Here is a 20,677-nt window from a genome sequence, read left to right on the forward strand (position 1 = left end):
TAGCTGGGATTACAGGCGCCCGCCACCTAGCCCGGCTAGTTTTTTGTATTTTTTAGTAGAGACGGGGTTTCACGGTGTTAGCCAGGATGGTCTCGATCTCCTGACCTCGTGATCCATCCGTCTCGGCCTCCCAAAGTGCTGGGATTACAGACTTGAGCCACCGCGCCCGGCCAAAATCCTATATATTTTTAAAGGAAAAACTTAAGGAATAATATATTTAAGTAGTAAGGATAAAACTGAGAAAACTCTGAATAAGCATAGCAACCACACTGATTTGGTTTTCTTACCTTCAGAAAGGATAAAATATTGCTTGTTCTACTTGTTTCATGGGATTGCTGAACAAGTAAAAATAGATAATGTATATTAGAGTATCCTGTAAACTGTAAGCAAGATAAGGTCATAGTATGATCAAGGAAAAAAAACAGAAAGAAAAAAAAAACCTGTTGGAGATACAGAAAGCAAGGTACAATGTGGAGAATCCAATTCCGTCACTAACTAGTAATATGTCTTACTGCAATTCACTTGACCATGCTGCACGTCTCAAAGACTTCATGTCCAACAACAGATGTGGATTAGGCAATTTGCCAAGACCAAAATTCTATAATTAGATTCTTTCCTTATTTTAATCTAATTGGCCTGAGTCTATTTCTAAATTGTCTTTCAATTGTGTATTCCTTTTTCATTCTACGGCCCAAACTTTAGCTTCATTATCACTCATAATACTATTCCAATAGATTCCAAACTCATCTCTTCACTGATGGTCTCCTCTTTCGTTCATTCTTTATATGTTATCTGTTAAAAAGGTTATCTAGTACTAAAAACTCCTATTTAACAATGATTCCTGGATTCCACACTTTTTGGCATAAAGTCTACACTCCCCTACATGGCATATAAGACCAGTCAATATCTAGCATCAAAGAGTCTCATCTCTTGCCAATTACCCCCATGTAATTTATATTCCAAGTATAATAAAACACTCACTCAGTGTTTCTTAAACACACCTTTGTTTCTTTTTTCACATGTTTGGTTGGACTAGTCTTCTCTTTCATTTTCTAACCAATTCCTTAAGTTTGACCTAGTTCAAAAGTCTCCCTATCTTCAAGTCTTCACTAATTTCCCCTTGGCGAAAACCCTATGTTTCAATACTTATAATATATAATACTTTATACGTTATTGATTGACTACACTGTATTGTAATCAATACTATAGAGATTCTCCTTTGTGGAACTGTGAGTTCATAAAAAATATACAATGTAAGAATTAAAAGCAAGGATCACATCTTATTAATTTTTAAACCCTCAGGAGATAGCACAGTACCTAGGGCACAGGAGACAAGTAAATCTATCATAAATGAATGAGAGGGCAAAAGGAAAAGGTGGGAAGAGGGAGGGGAAAAGGGAGAGAAGTAGTGGGAGGGAGAAGGAGAGGGAGAGGGAGGGAGAGAGGGAGAGAGAAAGAGAGGGAGAGAAAGAGAAAGAGAATGTTACAAGTACAACTATATATTGATATTTTACCTAGATCTTGCACACCCAATTTAATATTCATGTGTGAAAAATTCTAGAAAAATAATTTATGAACAATTATTCCAAAGATATATTATCTCATATTCCTTTGAGATGAAATCTCCTGCCACATAGGTAAAAAGAAAAAATAAATAGGCACTGGACTTAGACCTAATTTGGAAGTCATTGTAAAAAAAATTCTGAAAACATTCATATTATATTATATTCACTAAAACACAAATACTATTTTTTGGGGGGCAAATAAGTAGTAGTTTTCCACACTGTTCCACAGAACAGTTAGAAAGTAAGTAAATAGTTCTTTATATCTACTTTTGGCATGAAGGGTTGAAAAAAATTCTAAAACAAAAGGCAGAAAGCCTATCTTCTAGAACTGACTCTACAAACACAAAAGGTATGTAAACTGGGCCAATCACTTAACTTCTCTGAGTCTTAGTATCTATAAAATGGAGATAAAAACAGTTTTCCCATATAGTTCACAGAATTATAAAGTTCAAATAAGTTAATGCATATTAAAACATTTTATAAATTTTACTGTAGTTTATACAATGCAGCTACCATCATCATTTTGTCTTTTATTAGATTAAATTATCAGGAACTGTGTAGTAAAGTACTAATTTACAATTGAACTGGGAAAGCTCTGGGGATGCCTGAATGTCTAGCCTTGACTCTTAGCCAGTATATGAACAGCGGGATGTATGATGTGCCGTTTAAAGTATGAATCGCTTCCTGCAGCCTGCAAGTTGATTTGTTTACTGATGATTTTCACCGGACATAACTAGATAGCCAGGCTAGGCTATGTGATCAGTGTGGCAAAAAAAAAAAAAAAAAAAAAAAATGATCCTGATAGGAACTCCTGCCTGGAGCTCTCCTGAAGCCAAGATTCATTGCACAGATTCTTGGTGGCTCAACGTGGAGATAAAGCGTGTCTGTGTATAAATAAAGGCCCTAGGGTGCCTATGCTTGAATGTGTCCTGGACGCTATATGCTTGCCTATGTTCTTTTTCTGGCTGCACAATATCCTTTGGCCTTTAAATAAAAGCCTTCTGTAAGTATGCTCTGTGCAGTCTTGTGAGTCCTTTTAAATATTCACGCTTTTAAAATTTTTGAAGGAACTAACAAAAATAATTCTAATATTATTTTATGAAGAAACTCAATAATTACGTTTATACCATTTACATGCAAATGTTTTAGATACATGTCTCCCTGTGTATGTAATTTTAAAAAAGTCAAAAACAGTTTAACAAAAAAATTTTGATGAAAAAAAACACAATTAGTTAACTATTAATAATCTTGATGTCATAACTACCCAAGGATTTTACTTTTGCTTCAAATAAATATTCTAAAAAGCACATTACTTTATTTTCAGGTATGTTTGTTAATCCACTTTATATTCGTGGGATTTTTCATTAATGTATTTTTTAATTGCTTATGATATTAAACAGATTTGAATGACAACTTATTTATTATTATTATTTTTTGAGATAGCCCAGGCTGGAGTGCAGTGGCACGATCTCGGTTCACTGCAAGCTCCGCCTCTAGGGCTCACGCTATTCTCCTGCCTCAGCCTCCTGAGTAGCTGGGACTACAGGCACCCACCACCACACCTGGCTAATTTTTTGTATTCTTCAGTAGAGGCAGGGTTTCACTGTGTTAGCCACGATGGTCTCGATCTGCTGACCTTGTGATCCGCCTGCCTCAACCTCCCAGAGTGCTGGGATTACAGGCGTGAGCCACTGCACCTGGCCGACAAATTTTAAAAAAATACAACTTCATTAAGCAAAATTTAATCAAGTATAACATAAAGGATAGGATATAATACTAGATTTAAATTATAGCATCAATTTGGACAGAAATTAAAATGCTTTAATTATCAATACACTTTTTTGAGACTTAACATCAAGTACAATGAGTCTATTTTAAGACAAATTTTTGTTTCTTCCTGCACTCTCATACAAAGGGAATCCTAAAAATGTTTATAATACCTTTTTTGCATACAATGAAAACTGGTAAGATTTTGAGAGATACAAAAGCTAGTTTTTGCTGATTTGATATTCTTAATTTTTTCCTCTTTAAAACAGAAAAATGCATACGTTAGGTAATTTAATAAGGACTTTTGTAATTACCCAGTATAATAAAGCCGATCATTTACACTTAATAGCTTTAGAAAATCCTGAAACATAATTTTAGACAAAGTTCTAAACTTTTAAAATCACTACTGCTTTTAGGAAATCGAGTAAGTACCAAAACTGAATAACGTTTTATTTCAATTTTTTTCCTCTTCCCAATCTTTAGTGGCAGTCTAATAATGAAACCCATTCAAGGCAGAAGCGTTCTGAAGAAATTCTAAAAGCAATGGATATTATAATCCATACACTGAGCTAATAAAACTTTCCAAAATAGTGGCTCTTCAGTTTTTAAATACATTATTTATGTATTATTTATAGAAACTTGAAGTTAACTCAAAATTATACATAGTTTTAGGTAATTCAAAATTCTAATTTCTATGTTAGATATAATATTCAATGATACCAGTAGTAGTGTCCATACTTTGTGTGTACGAAAGTGAGCTTTTTGCAACTAATATGCATAGGCTTTTTCACATCATATATGGATAGACTCAATCTGAGACTTATTCAGAATGTCTGCAGGCAGTAATTGGTCATCTCTATTTTTCAGAATCTCTACAGGGGATTCTGATGTATATTCACTGCCTTAGATTTTATAAAATAACTACAGAATTGACAATTTACTCTTGTAAACAATGATTACAAGTATAGTCTTAGAGTCATGTAACTTTGGGTAACACTGACAAAGTGCAGAAAATATTAATTCATACTCTATTATTGATCAGACTATTGAAATCTCTTATTCAACAGACATGCTTACAACATGTTTACTTCATGCCTGCAATGTTTGAGGTGTTGCAATAATGTGGTACAAAACACACAAAGGGTTTTTCTCCTTCACGGATGATCATATCTACCCTACCCAATTTAAACTTTCAGCTCAATAATGTAATTATAGCGCTATAGTAATCTTGAGGAGGGCCACAAAGCAATCATACGTTAAGCAACACAAAAGATTAAAATAAAACATTATGATTCTGAGTATGCAGCACATTCACATTTAGCTGGGAGAATACTGAAGTGAGAGGTATTTAAAGCAAGAATTGGCAGAGGAATTATGTCTCTCACAAGAAGAGATAGAGAAAGCTTTAGGAAAAAACAAGATAAGCACAAGCATAAAGGTAGGTAAGTGTAGGACTTATTTAGAGAAGATGAGAAATAAGACTGTAAAGGCCATGGGGACTACAATGTCAATGTCCTTAATTGACAGTTATCTGTATCGATTTAAAGGCAAGTGGGGGAACTGCACCAATAATGGTATCAGAGCTGCACTTTAGAAACTTAAACCTGACATTCGTGAAAAATAGACTAGAATGATAGTTCTGTCTCTCTCTGTAACCAATATGTTATAATAAATGAGCAAGAGGGAGGAAAAGTCTAAACCAGAGTGATGACAACAATATTGAGAGAGATGGTGCAGGTTTCACAAAGAGAATTTAAGGGATTCCATGCATTCATACTTTGAACAAATATTTATTGAATGCTTATAATATGCCTGACACTGTGAATTTGGACATGTTGAGCTTTAAGAGCTCGTGGCTCATCAGTTTTTTGTTTGTTTTTCCTGTATTTCAGGAGTCCTAGAGTTATTTTACTGAGCACCTACATGTACCATACCAAGCGCTGTCTATTGAGCAGCTACATGCACCATACAAAGCACTGTCATCAGCACTGGTGATGCAGTGGTAAACAAGGAAGATAAAGCCCCTATCTCATAAAGTTCATATTGTAATGGAGGGAGACAGGCAATAAGCATTTCAATAAATCAGGTAATTAAAGAAACTGACAATGTTATAAAGAAGATGATACAGGGAAATAGGAAAGACATGGATCATCAGGGACATCTATGGTAGGAATATCTGAGCTGCGACCTAAAGGATGATGATGAAAACTAAAGGAAATTTAGGGAAGGAGAATTACAGGCAAAGATAATTAAGAATAAATGAAAGAATATGAGAAAAACAAAGAAATGACAATTAAGCCGGAATGTATCACAGAGAAAAAAGTACAAGATACAGTCGGAGAGGAAGTTTAGAGGTCAGATCACATAAGGGCCTTCTGGATATAGTAGGAATTTTGGAATGTGTTCCAATTGTAATGAAAATACACTGGAGGGTCTGAAGCAGGTAAATGATGTGATATATTGTGTGGAGAATGAATTGCAGTGGAGTAAGAGTGAAAGCAGGTAGACCAGAGAAAAGGGTACTGCAAACAAGAGACAGTGGGGTAGAGGTGATATTGATGATGAGTGGATTTGCGATCATCTGTACATAGAGCCAACACGAGCAGACGTAGAGATGAAGCAACAGAGAGCAAGCAAGCAAAAATTCTGAGGTTTGATGATGGCATTAGCTACTAAGATGGGGAGGCCCTCTACTCCTTCATAGCCATTCTGCTTTTATAAGTTTAAATTCTGAGGTTCCATGTATAAGATTTCTTTCTTTTTTTTTTTTTTTAAAAGGAGTTTACTGTTAAAAATTAAAAAGTTTGAAAACCACTGACCTAGCAATTCAATTATGGAAATCAACAAAGAGATCAAGGTCAGAGGTGTATACTTGGGAAATGTTATTGAGCTGAAAGTTTGAATTGGGCAGGGTGGATACGATCATCTATGAAGGAGAGAAATTGAGTCACATGGTTAGAAACCTAAGAAATGTATACTTTTCATAGGTAGGATAAGGAAATGGGGGAAGCAAAAGAGGGAAAAAAAAAAAAAAGCAACAAAAGTCAGAGAAGAAATCATGGCATAAACACAAAAGTCCTGGTAGAGAAATGTTCAAGAAAGGTAGAAAAAATCATTCGTTAAGGAAAATCAACAACCAAGGAGAATGAGGGAGGCATTTTTAAGGCATAAAAGGTACCAGTAATTCTTGAGGAGAAGAATAGATAGGTGGGGCTAATCCAAACTGAAGAAAACTCCAAAGAGTGACTATAATAAATACAGATTCTTCCAAGCAACATCAAAGAATGGGAAGAAGAAAGTATCTGAGGACTCATCAGGGAGGTCTATAAATCTGAGGTCTTAAAAGAACCCTGCAAAAGAGAAACTAAGATTTCAAAACAAAAAGAATATAACTGAAATATACAGAAGGGAACAGAAGGAATTTGGGATTGTACAGTTGGCAAGAAATGGGGGTACAACAAAATGGAAAGAGGAGAAAGAAAGAAATGGTTACTCTGGTCCTAGAAATTACAGGCAGATTTCCCAGGTCTGGGAGGTAAATAATCCACTATTTATTACAATGTTAATAGCAACTCCCAAATCTACTAGCAGGTAATTTGTAAGTATTGTATATCCTACCTACAGAGGTTGGATACTAAAGTAGAAGGGAAGTGGGCAAAGACAGTAAGTTATATTACATTGCAACACTGCAAGGAAGGTAATTTCATTTTCATTATAGCAATGAGAAAACTGAAGTTCATGCAGTTAAACAACCTATCCAAGTCATCAGTAAATGGCTGTTTAGTCTGAGTATCTGTGTCCCTGCAAAATTCATATGTTGAAATCTCATATAAATACAACCTTCATATAACTCTCAATGTAATGATATTATGAGGTGGGGCCTTCTGGGAGGTGATTAGGTCATGATAGCAGTGCCCTCGAAAATGGGATTAGTGCCCTCATAAGAGAGGCCCAAGGGAGGCTTGTTTGCCCCTTTTACCGCATGAAGACAAAGAGAGAAGGTGTCATGTACACTCAGGAAACAGCCCCTCACCAAACTTCAAATCTGCCATCTTCTTAATTCTGAACTTCCTGGCCTCCAGACTGTAATAAATATATTTCTGTTGTTTATGAGCTTTTCAGTATGTGGCATTTTGTTATAGCAGCCCCAATGGATTAAGACAATGGCAGAGTCAGAATAAAAAACTAGAGATGACTTCAAAGCTTATGCTTTTTAAATTTCATACCAGACAGAACCACATTTTTAAAGATAGGTAGAATAATGTAGAGTATTTGCAAAAGAAAGTTATAAACAACAATTAAAATATATTTTGACAGAAAACAGTCATCTACTCTTAGAGGCAAAAGTTCTGAACAATGATGTTATGTATTTGTTTTATTTTTGCCAGACCCCTAAACAAGAAATGTTAATATTAATTAACTGTGGCTAAGGTTCCACTTTTGACTAGTGTGTTCTAAAAGTCTAATAATCTTGTTACTGTCTCTTAAAGACTGAGAGAAAAAAAAATAAACATTACTGAATAAAGGTGACAGTAATCCCTTTAAATAACATTAAAGTAAAACAGTGTGAAGAAATAGAAAACTGACAGCAAAGCCCTATTTCTTATCTTAAAACCTGTTTTTCATGCTCAGAAAACTAGCTGCCAACACATAAGGAACTGTCTGGCAATTCTATGACTAAGCACATCTGCTCAGGGCCATTTCTCACATGGGATTGTTTCCAAGACACACTATGAATTAAAACTAGTGATCCATGAATTCCAGATTTCCATGGCATTTTTATAATAGAAGACACAATATTATTTAAATTGGAATAGGAAACATCTGAGAAAAATATGTTATCTCAGCTAAAATAAAACTATTACCCAGCAAAAGTACATGTCTTTTAAAAAAATAAGATAGTATATAAAAATTATCAGCACATACATTTTTAAGAAAAAAATATGCATTTGTAAAAAAGATTAAAATGAACACAATGAATATATACAAACTGTGATTTATATAATTTACCTTTTCAGATTTAATATAATAGAGCAATACTAAGAGTTGCATTCCTATCAATCACATCAGCTCTAATGCTCTTCAATGAAGCCACTTATATATAAGTAATTTTGCTATCATATTTTAAAGATGTTCTGGATTTTATTTCATATTTAAATATAGAGAAACCACTAAACATAAAAAATATTTAAGGCTATAGCACCCAGTCAAACTTTGAGATTATTGGTAATAAAAACATTTAAAAGTCAATATAGCTTAAAGGCTGGATCTATAATGAGAAACACTAAAAATCTTTTTAATTAATTGTGCAAAGCTTCTATTAATTATATTAAAATGATTTTTTTCAGGTGTGTTGTTTTGGAAATCAAACTTCTAAGTGGTCACACATTTCTGTGTAGCTGAAGGAGATAAAATATAAAATAGAATTTTTAAAAATAATGACAGTTCAAGAAAACAATTGTGCCCTGAGGGGTCAAAGAGCAAAGGACGCAAATAGAAAATCCACATGAATAAATTAGCTTTGTCTCTCTAATAAAGTGCAATTTAATTATTTAATTAACCGACTCACTCACTCAAGTATTTTTTTGATCACCTGCCATATGTCTAGTACTGTGCTAGATGATGGCAAGATAAAAATCATCAAATCATAATCCATGCCTTCCAGGGGCTCAAAGACTAGTGTAGAGAGATGGATTTGTAAACAATAAAGTGTTAAAAATGCTGTGACAGTGTAAGATATCAGATCTAACCAACTGCATCTTGCTTCTAACCTCCAAACTCTCTTTGTCCATTCCTGGGCATAGGCTGAATTAGCCTTGGGAAGGAATTTAGTTTTTAGTTTAAATAGCCCTTCCCAAAAGCTACACTGTTCTCGTAAAATGAATGAAAGGCCCCGAGCCACCAAGTTAGGATGAGAGGGGCTGGAATTCTAAATATTACCAGCCATTTAGTCTGGAGGTCGTAAGATTTGCAACTTCCCCAATTACTCTTGAAGATAACATTACTATCGTAAACCTAAGATTGTTCTTTTAAGATGTCTTTCCAGGGTTTTGCATTTCTGACAACCGGATGGCCCCACCTGGACCTGCCAACTGGTTCTGTGGCCCCTACTCAGGAACTGACTCAGCATAAGAGGACAGCTTCAAGTCCCTGTGATTTCATCCTTGAGCCAACCAATCAGCACTCCTGATTCACTGGCCCCTACCCACCAAATTATCCTTAAAAACTGATCCCTGAGGGTTTTCGGGGAGACTGATTTGAATAATAATAAAACTCTGGTCTCTTGCCAAAAAAAAAAAAAAAGAAAAAAATGCTGTGACAGATGTATGTGTAGTCTACAGTTGAGGCACATGGGAAGAAGGCATGTTTGGGAGACTCAAGCTGAATAATCTGTCAAGTTGAATAATTTGGATTATATCCTATAGGTATTTAGTAACCATTGAAGGACAGTGACATGATCAGACATATTTTAGAAAGATCACTTTGATAATAGTATGAAAAAGGAAGATGGAGGCAGTAAGTTAATTTAGAGGTCACAGCTGTAGCTTAGATGAGAAAGTAATGAAGTGAAAGATCAGAGAGACATTTATAAGGTAGAGTTGGGACAGAAAAGAATTTATGATGTCTTCTAGTTTTCTGAATCAGGAATTGGATGGTACAATTCACGAATATGGATAAAAGATTTGAGAGATAATGATAAGGTTAGTTTGGAGCCTGCTGCTTTTCAGGTGTCTCTGAGCCATGTGGGTAGAGAGAACCAGGAGAACTTCGAACTAGAAAAATTTAATGAGATCTCATCCTCATAGAAACTGTCGAAGCTACAAAAGTGCCCATGAGATGAAATGGGTCAAATTAAAATAACTTTGAGGCTATCACATTATACATAAACTTATTATAAAGACTGTTTCTACCCTCAGAGCACAGATGTACATTTTTAAGTTCTCAATGAATATAAAATAAATTGATTTGACAAATTATAGGCTCCTTATATGAAGATAATATCTATGTCTGTTAATGAGATAAGTCCTTAGTGGCTAAGTTATTATTATTTTGAGATGGAGTCTTGCTCTGTTGCCCAGGCTGGAGTACAATGGCACAATCTCAGGTCACTGCAACCTCTGCTTCCTGGGTTCAAACAATTCTTCTGTCTCAGTCTCCCAAGTAGCTGGGATTACAGGTGCCCACCACCACGTCCAGCTAATTTTTGTATTTTTAGTAGAGATGGGGTTTCATCATGTTGGCCAGGCTGTTCTCAAACTCCTGACCTCAGGTGATCCACCCACCTTGGCCTCAAAAAGTGCTGGGATTACAGGCGTGAGCTACCATACCTGGCCAGCTAAAATTATTTTTAACAAATATTCTGATAATGTTACTCTGATGAAAAGTTAATAAGGAACCCAAGCAAATGCTTTACTTAGTCTTTTTTTTTTGAGATGGAGTTTCACTCTTGTTGCCCAGGCTGGAGTGCAAAGGTGTGATCTCAGCTCACCGCAACCTCTGCCTCCCAGGTTCAAGTGATTCTCTTGCCCCAGCCTCCCTAGTAGCTGGGATTATAGGCATGTGCCACCACGTTCGGCTAATTTTGTATTTTTAGTAGAGACGGGGTTTCTCCATATTGGTCAGGCTAGTCTTGAACTCCCGACCTCAGGTGATCTGCCCGCCACAGCCTCCCAAAGTGCTGAGATTACAGGCGTGAGCCACAGCGCCCGGCCACTACTTAGTCTTTATAGTACATCCTTTTAAAAGATAACATTGGTTATTCCTAAAAATATATAATAAATGATAATCTTTCCCTTCGAAGACTTTACAAGGCAGGCATAAAATCTAAGCACATGAGAGTTGGAATATAATTATCATCATAACTCAGTTGGATATATATTATAAATAAATATATAAGAAAAAAAGCACCTCTGGAAAAACAGTATAAATCTAAGTTTAAATGAATAAATACTGAGTAGGTTCACAAGAATAAAAGAGTAAAAATCTGGTAGAATGAATGAGAGAAGTCTTTCGGGAGAAGGCAAGTTTTAACTAGGTTTAGAAAATTACAAATTTTCTGAGAAACAGAATGATCTAAGGCAAAAAAGGAGGTTACCGAAAGTTTTTCTGAGAAACAGCAATATGACTACTTTTCTGTATAACTGGAGGGTTGAGGAAGATCAGGTCAATGAAGATTCTTAAGAAAACAGGCTGAAGAGTTTTATCAACTATGACAAGGTATCACCAAAAACTCTCAAAATGAAATATGATTAAAGCTTTAATTATAAATTCACATGATTTTAACTTTTTTGCACCACACTATCAGACAACAAATGAAATTAATATGTTTCAGTATAAGCACAAACTTAAACAACTCTAGTGCTTAAGGAGTTTCTAATTTAGTTATTCTTGGCATGGTTACATAGAGCATCTCAAAACCTAAATTCTGGTAATGTCAATATGCCCATCATTCAGAATCTGTCATACTTGAAAGCAACACCCTCTTCCCTAAAAGAAGCATCTGTTTATCCTTATGTTCCTTCAAATCTGTGGCAGGAAAAGCAAGTATAGTTTTATGTATACAACTCTGAACTGCTTAATGTTAAGCTATGGAATACTGTCAGTAAATATTATGGCAAAGTTGCTCATGGACAATTAAACACTTAAGACGTTTTAGGCTTTGGAAAACTGCAACTAGTTTTATCAATCTCTAAACTCAATTTATAATCCTTAGGCCCTAATGTCCACGCTAAATGAATCTTCCAGGCAGATGTCAAAAATCAAAGTATCTACTCATCATACTTTTTCCCCCCAATCAACTCTCCTACTTGACTTCCCTACTGCTGTGCATACTGTCAGAGAGCCAGGCTTAGATGCTCACTAGATTAGCAGTTGCAAGATGTGAGTTCTAATTTGGCTTTTCCATGAATTTGTTGTGTAACTTTGGACAAGACAAATAGTTTCTAAGCCTTTGGTTCACTTTGAGTTTTCTATAAAATTAGGAAGTTAAACTAGATGAACATTAACATACCTTCTAGCAATAAAATTTCATGATTCTTCCCCTGTCCTTTAGTCCAACATTATGAAGTTCGGCCCATTTTTTCCTATATAGATTTTTTATATGCATTTTTATTCTCTATTTCCATTACTATAATATGATTGTAGGTCTTTATGAACCAGTTTCCTTACTCATCCTTCCAGCATCTCTACCTTCTAATTTATCCTAAAGATGTCAAAAATCTTATATTCTTTTTTTCCTTCTACTCTTTTCTTAACCTTGAACTTTTACACTATTCACTCCATGACCTATTATCATTATCAGCTGTAAAAGATGTTTTCATTTGTTTATTTGTATTTTTTGCTTATTCCCAATCCCTTTCTCATTCTCCTCCATTTCATAAGTTCACATAAAAATGTGACATATCCTCAGATATACACATTTACTGGTAAAACATATATTGTTATTACAAGCATGTGTTTTATGCTATAGATCCATATATTTTACTTTTTAAATATAAACATTGTTTTCTAGTTCTACTCATGTTGCTGTCACTACATCTTTTCATGTAAATATGTGTTTCTAAATGATGCACAGTATTTCACAGGATGTAATTACCACATGTTACTGTTCATTCCCTTAGTCACAGATACCTAGGTTGTCTTCAATTCTCTACTTCCACAAATAGCCTCATTCCACAGAGACAATCATTAACTTGAAGTAAGGATCACGTTTTTTACTTGCATTTTCCTGATCGTTGTAACTTTTGAAATGCTTATTCATATCCTTTGCCTAATTTTTGATGAGTTAATTATTCTTACTGATACTTAATCAGTTAATGTGTCCTTAACCCTAATCTGTTGTCAGTTACAATACATGCACTGTAAATGTCTTCTCATAGACTATGAGTTGTCTTTTCATTTGACTCATATTATTTTTGTAACAGAAGCCTAATATTTTAACATATTTAAGTAAAGAAATCTTTTCCTTTTTGCCTTGTATTTAAATCTTTTGTTTTTTTCATGACAGGCTAATTTTAATTTTTGTAGAGATGGGGTTTCACCATGTTGGCCAGGCTGGTCTCAAAATCCTGACCTTAGGTGATCTGTCTGCCTCAGCCTCCCAAAGTGCTGGGATTATAGGCATAAGCCACTGTGCCCAGTCTAAATCTTGATTAAGAAGTATTTCTCTAAGGAGAGGAAGCACAGTAAGATGGCTGAATAGAACTCTCCAACAACTGTTCCCCTGCAAAAATACCAAATTGAATGACCACTCACATAAGAAAGCATCTTCATAAGAACCAAAAAATCATGTGAGTGATCACAATACCTGGTTTGAACATAATGTCAAGGAAAGAGGTACCGATGAGTGTAGGAAAGACAGTTTTTCATTACCTATACAAACTGCCCACAACCCCAAGCAGTGCAGAGTGGACAGATAGTTTGTGTGCTAGAGGGAGGGACAGTGAAGTAAGTGTTAAACTTTGCATTAGAACTCAGTGCTGTCCTGTCACAGCAGAACACAACACAGGCTAGAATTCCACCAGCACCCATGGAGGGAGCATTTAGACCAGCCCCAAACCAGAGGGGAATTCACCGTCCCAGTGGGAGGAAACCAAGTCTCTACTGCCTTCACTACCACTGACTAAAGTAGCCTGGGCCTGGAATAAATTTAAGTGGTAGTCAGGCCACAAGGACTGCAGTCCTAAGGCAAGCCCTGGTGCTGCACTGGTCTCAGAGGTAGTGCACTTAGGGTACAACCCAGTGTGACCAGCAGTGGCAGCCACGGGATTGCCTGTGTCATCCCTTCCCAAACTCCAGGCAGTACTGCTCCAAAGAGACTCTTTCTGCGTGGGGAAAGGGGAAGGAAGAGCATAGAGGACTGTGTCTTGCAACTTGAGTACCAGCTCAGCCACAGTAAAAGCACCAAGCAGATTTCTGAAGTCCCAGATTCTAGATTTTTGCACCTGAATGGGTTTCTAGACTCACTCTGTGCTAGAAGAGAACCCACTCCTCTAATGGGATGCACCCCATCCCGGCAGAATTCACCCCCTGCTAACTGAAGTGGTCCTGGGCCTTGAATAAACATCAGGCAGTGGTGGCTGCAGGCCTGGGTTAGCCCCAGTACTGTACTGGTCTGCAGGGTTTCAGGTGTGACTCTGTGTAGTGCTAGCTGTGGAAACCATGAGAATGGCCATGTCACCTCTCCCCAACTCCAGACAGCACAGTGCACAGCGAGACTCCTTCTGATTGTGGAAGGAGTAAGAGACTTTGCCTGGTTACCCAGGGAATTATCCATCATCTTACCAAAGTCTAGCAAGTCTGTGTATACAGGAGGATCTAAGAGAACCAGCATTCATGGTTCTGAAATGGCTGCAATAATTGCAGGCTTAGGTTACAACACTCAATTTGTTTTAGATTTGTGGAAAGCCCACTTAAGAAGGAAGAATACAAACAAGCCAAGACTGCAAAAATTATAATAAATACCTAACTCTTCATTGCTCAGATACCAATGAGCCTCCACAAGCACAAAGAACATTCAGGAAAAACATGACCTTACCAGATGAACTAAATAAGGCACCAGTATAACCAATCCTAGAGTGATGGAAATATGTGACCTTACACACAAGGAATTCAAAGTATTAATTGCTGTTTTGGGGAAGCTCAACAAGTTTCAAGATAACAGAAGGAATTCAGAATCCCATCAGAAATTTGACAGAGACTGAAATAATTTTTTAAAAGTCATGTAGAAATTGTGGAGTTGAAAAATTCAGTTGAAAAACTGACAAATGCATCACTCTCTCAAAAGCAGAACTGAACAACTAGAAGAATCCATGAGCTTGAAGATAGGCTATATGAAAATACACACTCAGAGGAGAAAAAAAGAATGAAACATGCCTACAAGATCTTTAAAACAGTCTTAAAGGGGCAAATCTAAGAGTTACTGGTCTTAAAGAGGATGTACTAAGAGAGATGATGTAGAAAGTTCATTCAAAGAAATAATAACAGAGAACTTTCCAAACCCAGAGAAAGATATGAATATCCAGGTACAAGAAGGTCAAAGAACACCAAGCAGATTCAAACCAAATAAGACTACTTCTGGACATATAATAATCAAAGTCTCAAAGGTCAAGGATAAAGGATCTTAAAAGCAGCAAGAGAAGAGAAGCAAATAATATGTAAAAGAAAAACTGTCCTTCAAACATAGAGGAGAAATTAAAACTTTCACAGAAAAAAAAAAAAAAAAAAGCTTATGGAATTTGTCAGCACCAAACCTGTCTTACAAGAAATGTTAAAGGGAGTTCTTCAATCCAAAAGGAAAGGATGTTCATTAGTAACAAGATATTATCTGAAGATATAAAACTCACTGGCAATAGTAAGTACACAGACAAATACAGAATTGTCTAACTCTGGTTAGACACCTTTAATTCTAATTGTGGTGTATAAACCACTAATATCTTTTGTCAGAAGACTAGAAGACAGACTTACCAAAAATGATAAATACTACAACTTTTGAAGAGATAGACAATATAAAATATATGTAAATAGAGACAACAAATCAAAAAGCAGTGGAGATGAAGTTAAAGTGTGGAGTTTTAAATTCTCTTTGCTTATTTTTCTTTATAATCAGAGTTAAGTTGTCGTCAGTTTAAAACAATTGGTTATAGTATTTGCAAGCCTCATGGTAACCACAAAATAAAAACCTATAATAGATACAAAAAATCTGAAAAGCCAAGAAATTAAAATCTACTACAAGAGAAAGTCACTTTTACACAAAGGAAGACAGAAAGGAAGGGAGGACCAATGATACCATCCCAGAAAAAAAGTAACAAAATGGCAGTAGTGAGTCCTTATGTATTACTAATAACACTAAATGTAACTGGACTAAATTCTCAAATAAAAAAAGAGTAGCTGAATAGAAAAAAAATAAGACCTAATCATATGCTGCCTACAAGAAACTCATTTCATCTATAAAGACACCCAAAGACTGAAAATATAGGAAATATTTTCAATATTTCCATGAAACAAAAACCCCAAAAGAGCAAGAGTAGCTATACTTACACCAGATAAAATAGATTTCAAGACAAAAATTGTAAAGAGAGTCAAAAATGTTACTATATAATGATAAAGGGGTCAATCCCACAAGAGGATATAAGAATTGTAAATATATATGTACTCAATGCTGGAACATCCACATATATAAAGCAAATATTAGAACTAAAGATAAAGTTAGACACCAATAAAATAATAGCTGAGAACTTCAACACCCCTCTTTCAGAACTGGACAGATAATCTACATAGAATATCAACAAAGAAACATTAGATTCAATTTGTACTATAGGCTATATTGACCTAATAAACATTTACAGAGTATTTCATCCAACAGGTGAAAAATACATGTTCTTCTTCTCAGTATATGAAACAGTCTCAAGGACAGAACATATATTAGGCCATAAAACAAGTCCCCAAAATTCAAACAAACTGAAATTACATGAAGTATCTTTTCTGACTACAAAGGAATAAAACTAAAATTCAGTAACAAGAAGAGCTTGAAAACAACACAAACACAAGGAAATTAAACAATATGCTCCTGAATGACCACTGGGTCAATTAACCAATTTAGAAGGAAATTTAAATATTTGTTAAACAAATAAAAATAGAAACAATATATCACAACCTACAGATATAGCAAAAGCAGTACTAAAAGTGAAGTTTATAGTAATAGACACCTCCATCAAAAAGTAGAAAAACTTCAAATAAACAACCTAAGGATATTTCTTAAACAACTGGAAAAGCAAGAGAAAACAAAACTTAACATTAGTATAAGAAATAATAAAGAGCAGAGCAGAAATAAATAAAATTCAGACTAAAAAATACAAAAGATAAATGAAAAAAAGTGTTTTTTTAAGACAAACAAAATCAACAAAACTTTAGCCAATCTGATAAAAAAAAAAATATGGAAGACTCAGGTAAATAAAATGAGATGAAGGAGATATTACAACTGAAACCACAAAAATTCAAAATATCATTAGAAACTATTATGAAAAACAATATGCCAATAAATTAGAAAATCTAGAAGAAATGAATAAATTCCTAGAAACAGCCGACCTACCAAGACTTAACCATGAAGAAATACAAAACTTGAACAGACCAATAACAAATAAAGAGATAGAAGTGGCAATAAAAAAATCTCCCATCAAAGAAAAGACTGGGACTTGATGACCTCATTGCTGGATTCTATTGAACATTTAAAGAACTAATACCAATCCTACTCTAACTATTCCAAAAAATTGTGAAAGGAATACCTCCAAACTTATTCTATGAAGTCAGTATCACCCTGATACCGAAACCAGACAAAGACACAGCAAAATAAGGAAAGCTATACGCCAACATCTCTGATGAACACAGATGCAAAAATCCTCAACAAAATATTAGGAAACTCAATTCAACAACACATTAAAGAGATCATTCTTCATGATCAAGTGGGATTCATCCCAGGGATGCATGGATGGTTCAATATGTGAAAATCAATAAATGTGATATATCAACAGAACAAAAGACAAAAACCATATGATAATTTCAATTGATGCTGAAAAAGTATTTGATAAAATTCAACATCGCTTTGTGATAAAAACTCTAAAGAAAACCTGGGTATAAGAGAAACATATCTCAACACAGTCAAAGTCATATATGACAAACCCACAGCTACTATCATACTGAATGGGGAAAAACTGAAAGCCTTTCTGCTAATATCTGGAACAAGACAAGGATACCTACTTTCACCACTGTTATTCAACACAGTGTAAGGAGTCCTAGAAAAAATAGTTAGACAAGAGAAGGAAATAAAGGGCACCCAAATTGGAAAGGAAGAAGTCAAATTATCCTTATTCACAGATGACATGATCCTATATTTAGAAAAACCTAAAGATTCAATAAAAAAAACTATTAGAGTGGATAAATTAAGTAAAGTTGCCACATACAAGATCAACAAACAAAAATCAGTATTATTTCTCTATGCAACTGAACAATCTGAATTAAAAAAAAAAACCAAGAAATTTACAATAGCTACAAATAAAACAAAATACTCAGGAACAAATAACCAAAGAAGTAAAAGAACCCTAAAAGAAAACTATTAAACTTTGATGAAAGAAATTGAAGATGACACAAAACAATGGAAAGAAATTCCATGTTCATGAATCGGAAGAATTAATATTGTTAAAGTATCCATAGTACCCAAAGCAATCAAATCTATAGATTAAATGCAATCAAAATATCAATGATATTCTTTACAGAAATAGAAAAAAATCCTAAAATTTAAAGGGAACCAAAAACGACACAGAATAGATAAAGCAATCCTGAGCAAAGAGAACAAAGCTAGAGTCATCACATTAACTGACTTCAAATTACACTACAAACTTACAGTAACCAAAACAGAATGGTACTGGCATAAAAACAGACACATAGATGAATTGAACAGACAGAGAACTCAGAAATAAATCAATGCATTTACAGTCAATGCATTTTCAACCCCTATTTCTCGCCATAAACTAAAATCAAATCAAAATGTATCAAAGACTAAATCTAAGACCTGAAACTATGAAACTACTAGAAGAAAACGTCTGGGAAACACTCCAGACATTCATATGGGTAAAGATTTCTTGAGGAGGACTTCGAAAATACAGGCTACCAAAGCAAAAATGTACATATGGGATCATATCAAGCTAAACAGCTTCTGGACAGCAAAGGAAACAATAAGTAAATGAAAAAACTCACAGAATGGAAGAAAATATTTGTAAACTACCCACTGGACAAGGGATTAATAACCAGAATTGGAATATGTAAAGAGCTAAAACAACTCAAGAGAAAGAAAAAGAACAAATAATGGGCAAAATATCCGAATAGTCATTTCTCAAAAGAAGACATACAAATGGACAATATGTATACGAAAAAATGTTCAAATGATTTGTGGGTTTCCCCATTCGTGGGTTCAACCAATTGCAGATTGAAAATATTTTTAAAACAATAAAAATAATCAAAATCAGATTGCTTAAAGTATATGGGGAGATGTGCATAGGTTATATATAAATACTATGTCATTTTATATAAGGGACTTGAACATCTGTGTATTTAGAGGTCTGACTGTGTATCACAGTTATCTCCTAATAATCTTGGTTTCAGTTTCTTCCTTCCCATCCTAACCGATCACACACACAAGAAGATATTGACAGAAGCTTAACAAAAGGAAGGAAAAAAAACACCCATAGGGAAAATTACAGCATCATCAGCTCCCTTGAAGAAAAATAATTAACAATGAAATAATGAAACTCATTTTTGAAAATACCTAAGTTTTTTTCGGAGTTCTTCAATCATCACACTTTGTTCAGTTACTGTTTTCAGAAACTGTTGGTTAGTCTGCCACAAGAAAAATAAAAGTATCAGTATTAGAATATTTAATAACCGTATCTTTAAAGATGACACATCAGACATACAAGTAGAAAAAAAAAATTTAGTGAGATTTATGATAATGATTAGATTTTTTGAGGGTAAAATGTAACCTTTCCTTGCCTTTACTACTTCATTGGATACCTGCTTCACTTGAAACTACCTACACCTGCATTCCTGTCTTACGGCTTTCTTTGGCTATCTCATCTATCCAACTGTGCATAAATCTATAAGTGTTACAGAACTAATGTTCGACCCTATTCTGAGTAGCCTGACATGTCTGAAGGGAACTGGCATATAAAAAACCCAAACTCCCTTCTTGCATGGGTGAAGTAACTCTGAGGCTTGTGTTTCACACTGTCTTTCAGAATTCATTAAGTTTTAGTTACTCACAGTGTTAACTTCCTTAATTTTAAAAAGCCTTTTATTGACTGTCTTCTCTTCTCTTTGGTACCACTTCTCCACCTTCTTACTGGTGCTCCCTGGCATTACTTACTAAATAAATGACATATTTTGGAACTTTTTCCTGAAGGTCAACTTCTGGAGAAATCCACAGTAAGATATGAAGTAGTCTTCTAAATGTAGAACAACTTTTCCTAAAGGAATTTATTTTCTTCTATAACTGCTGGTTTTATCCATGATGATACAAATTCCTTATCCCTTTTCTTTATATATTATGGTTTCTCCTGATTGATCTTAATAGTTTTGATTTAATCCTGTCCCAACATATCATGCTTACATTTCTCCAACTAAAGTCCCTGAGATAGCTTTCACTGTGCTTCTCTCATGCTCTATTTGAGCTCATTGACTTCATATTTTTAACATACTATTGTATCTCTTTGTGGCTTTGATTTGCATTTCTCTGATGGCCAGTGATGATGAGCATTTTTTCATGTGTCTGTTGGCTGTATGAATGTCTTCTTTTG

At 34.8% G+C, this 20,677-nt stretch overlaps 1 protein-coding gene across 1 annotated transcript in view; it reads right to left on the bottom strand.

The window, feature by feature from the left end:
- Positions 1–20,677, bottom strand: part of SCLT1 (sodium channel and clathrin linker 1) — a 211,297-nt gene that overhangs the window by 91,851 nt on the left and 98,769 nt on the right. The window contains exon 9 of the mRNA XM_011935614.1: positions 19,651–19,721. Coding sequence (XP_011791004.1) covers positions 19,651–19,721 — 71 coding nt within the window. The remainder of the gene's footprint in view (positions 1–19,650; positions 19,722–20,677) is intronic.

The sequence above is a fragment of the Colobus angolensis genome, unplaced genomic scaffold (assembly GCF_000951035.1).
Source record: "Colobus angolensis palliatus isolate OR3802 unplaced genomic scaffold, Cang.pa_1.0 Scaffold145, whole genome shotgun sequence".
Taxonomy (NCBI): Eukaryota; Metazoa; Chordata; class Mammalia; order Primates; family Cercopithecidae; genus Colobus; species Colobus angolensis.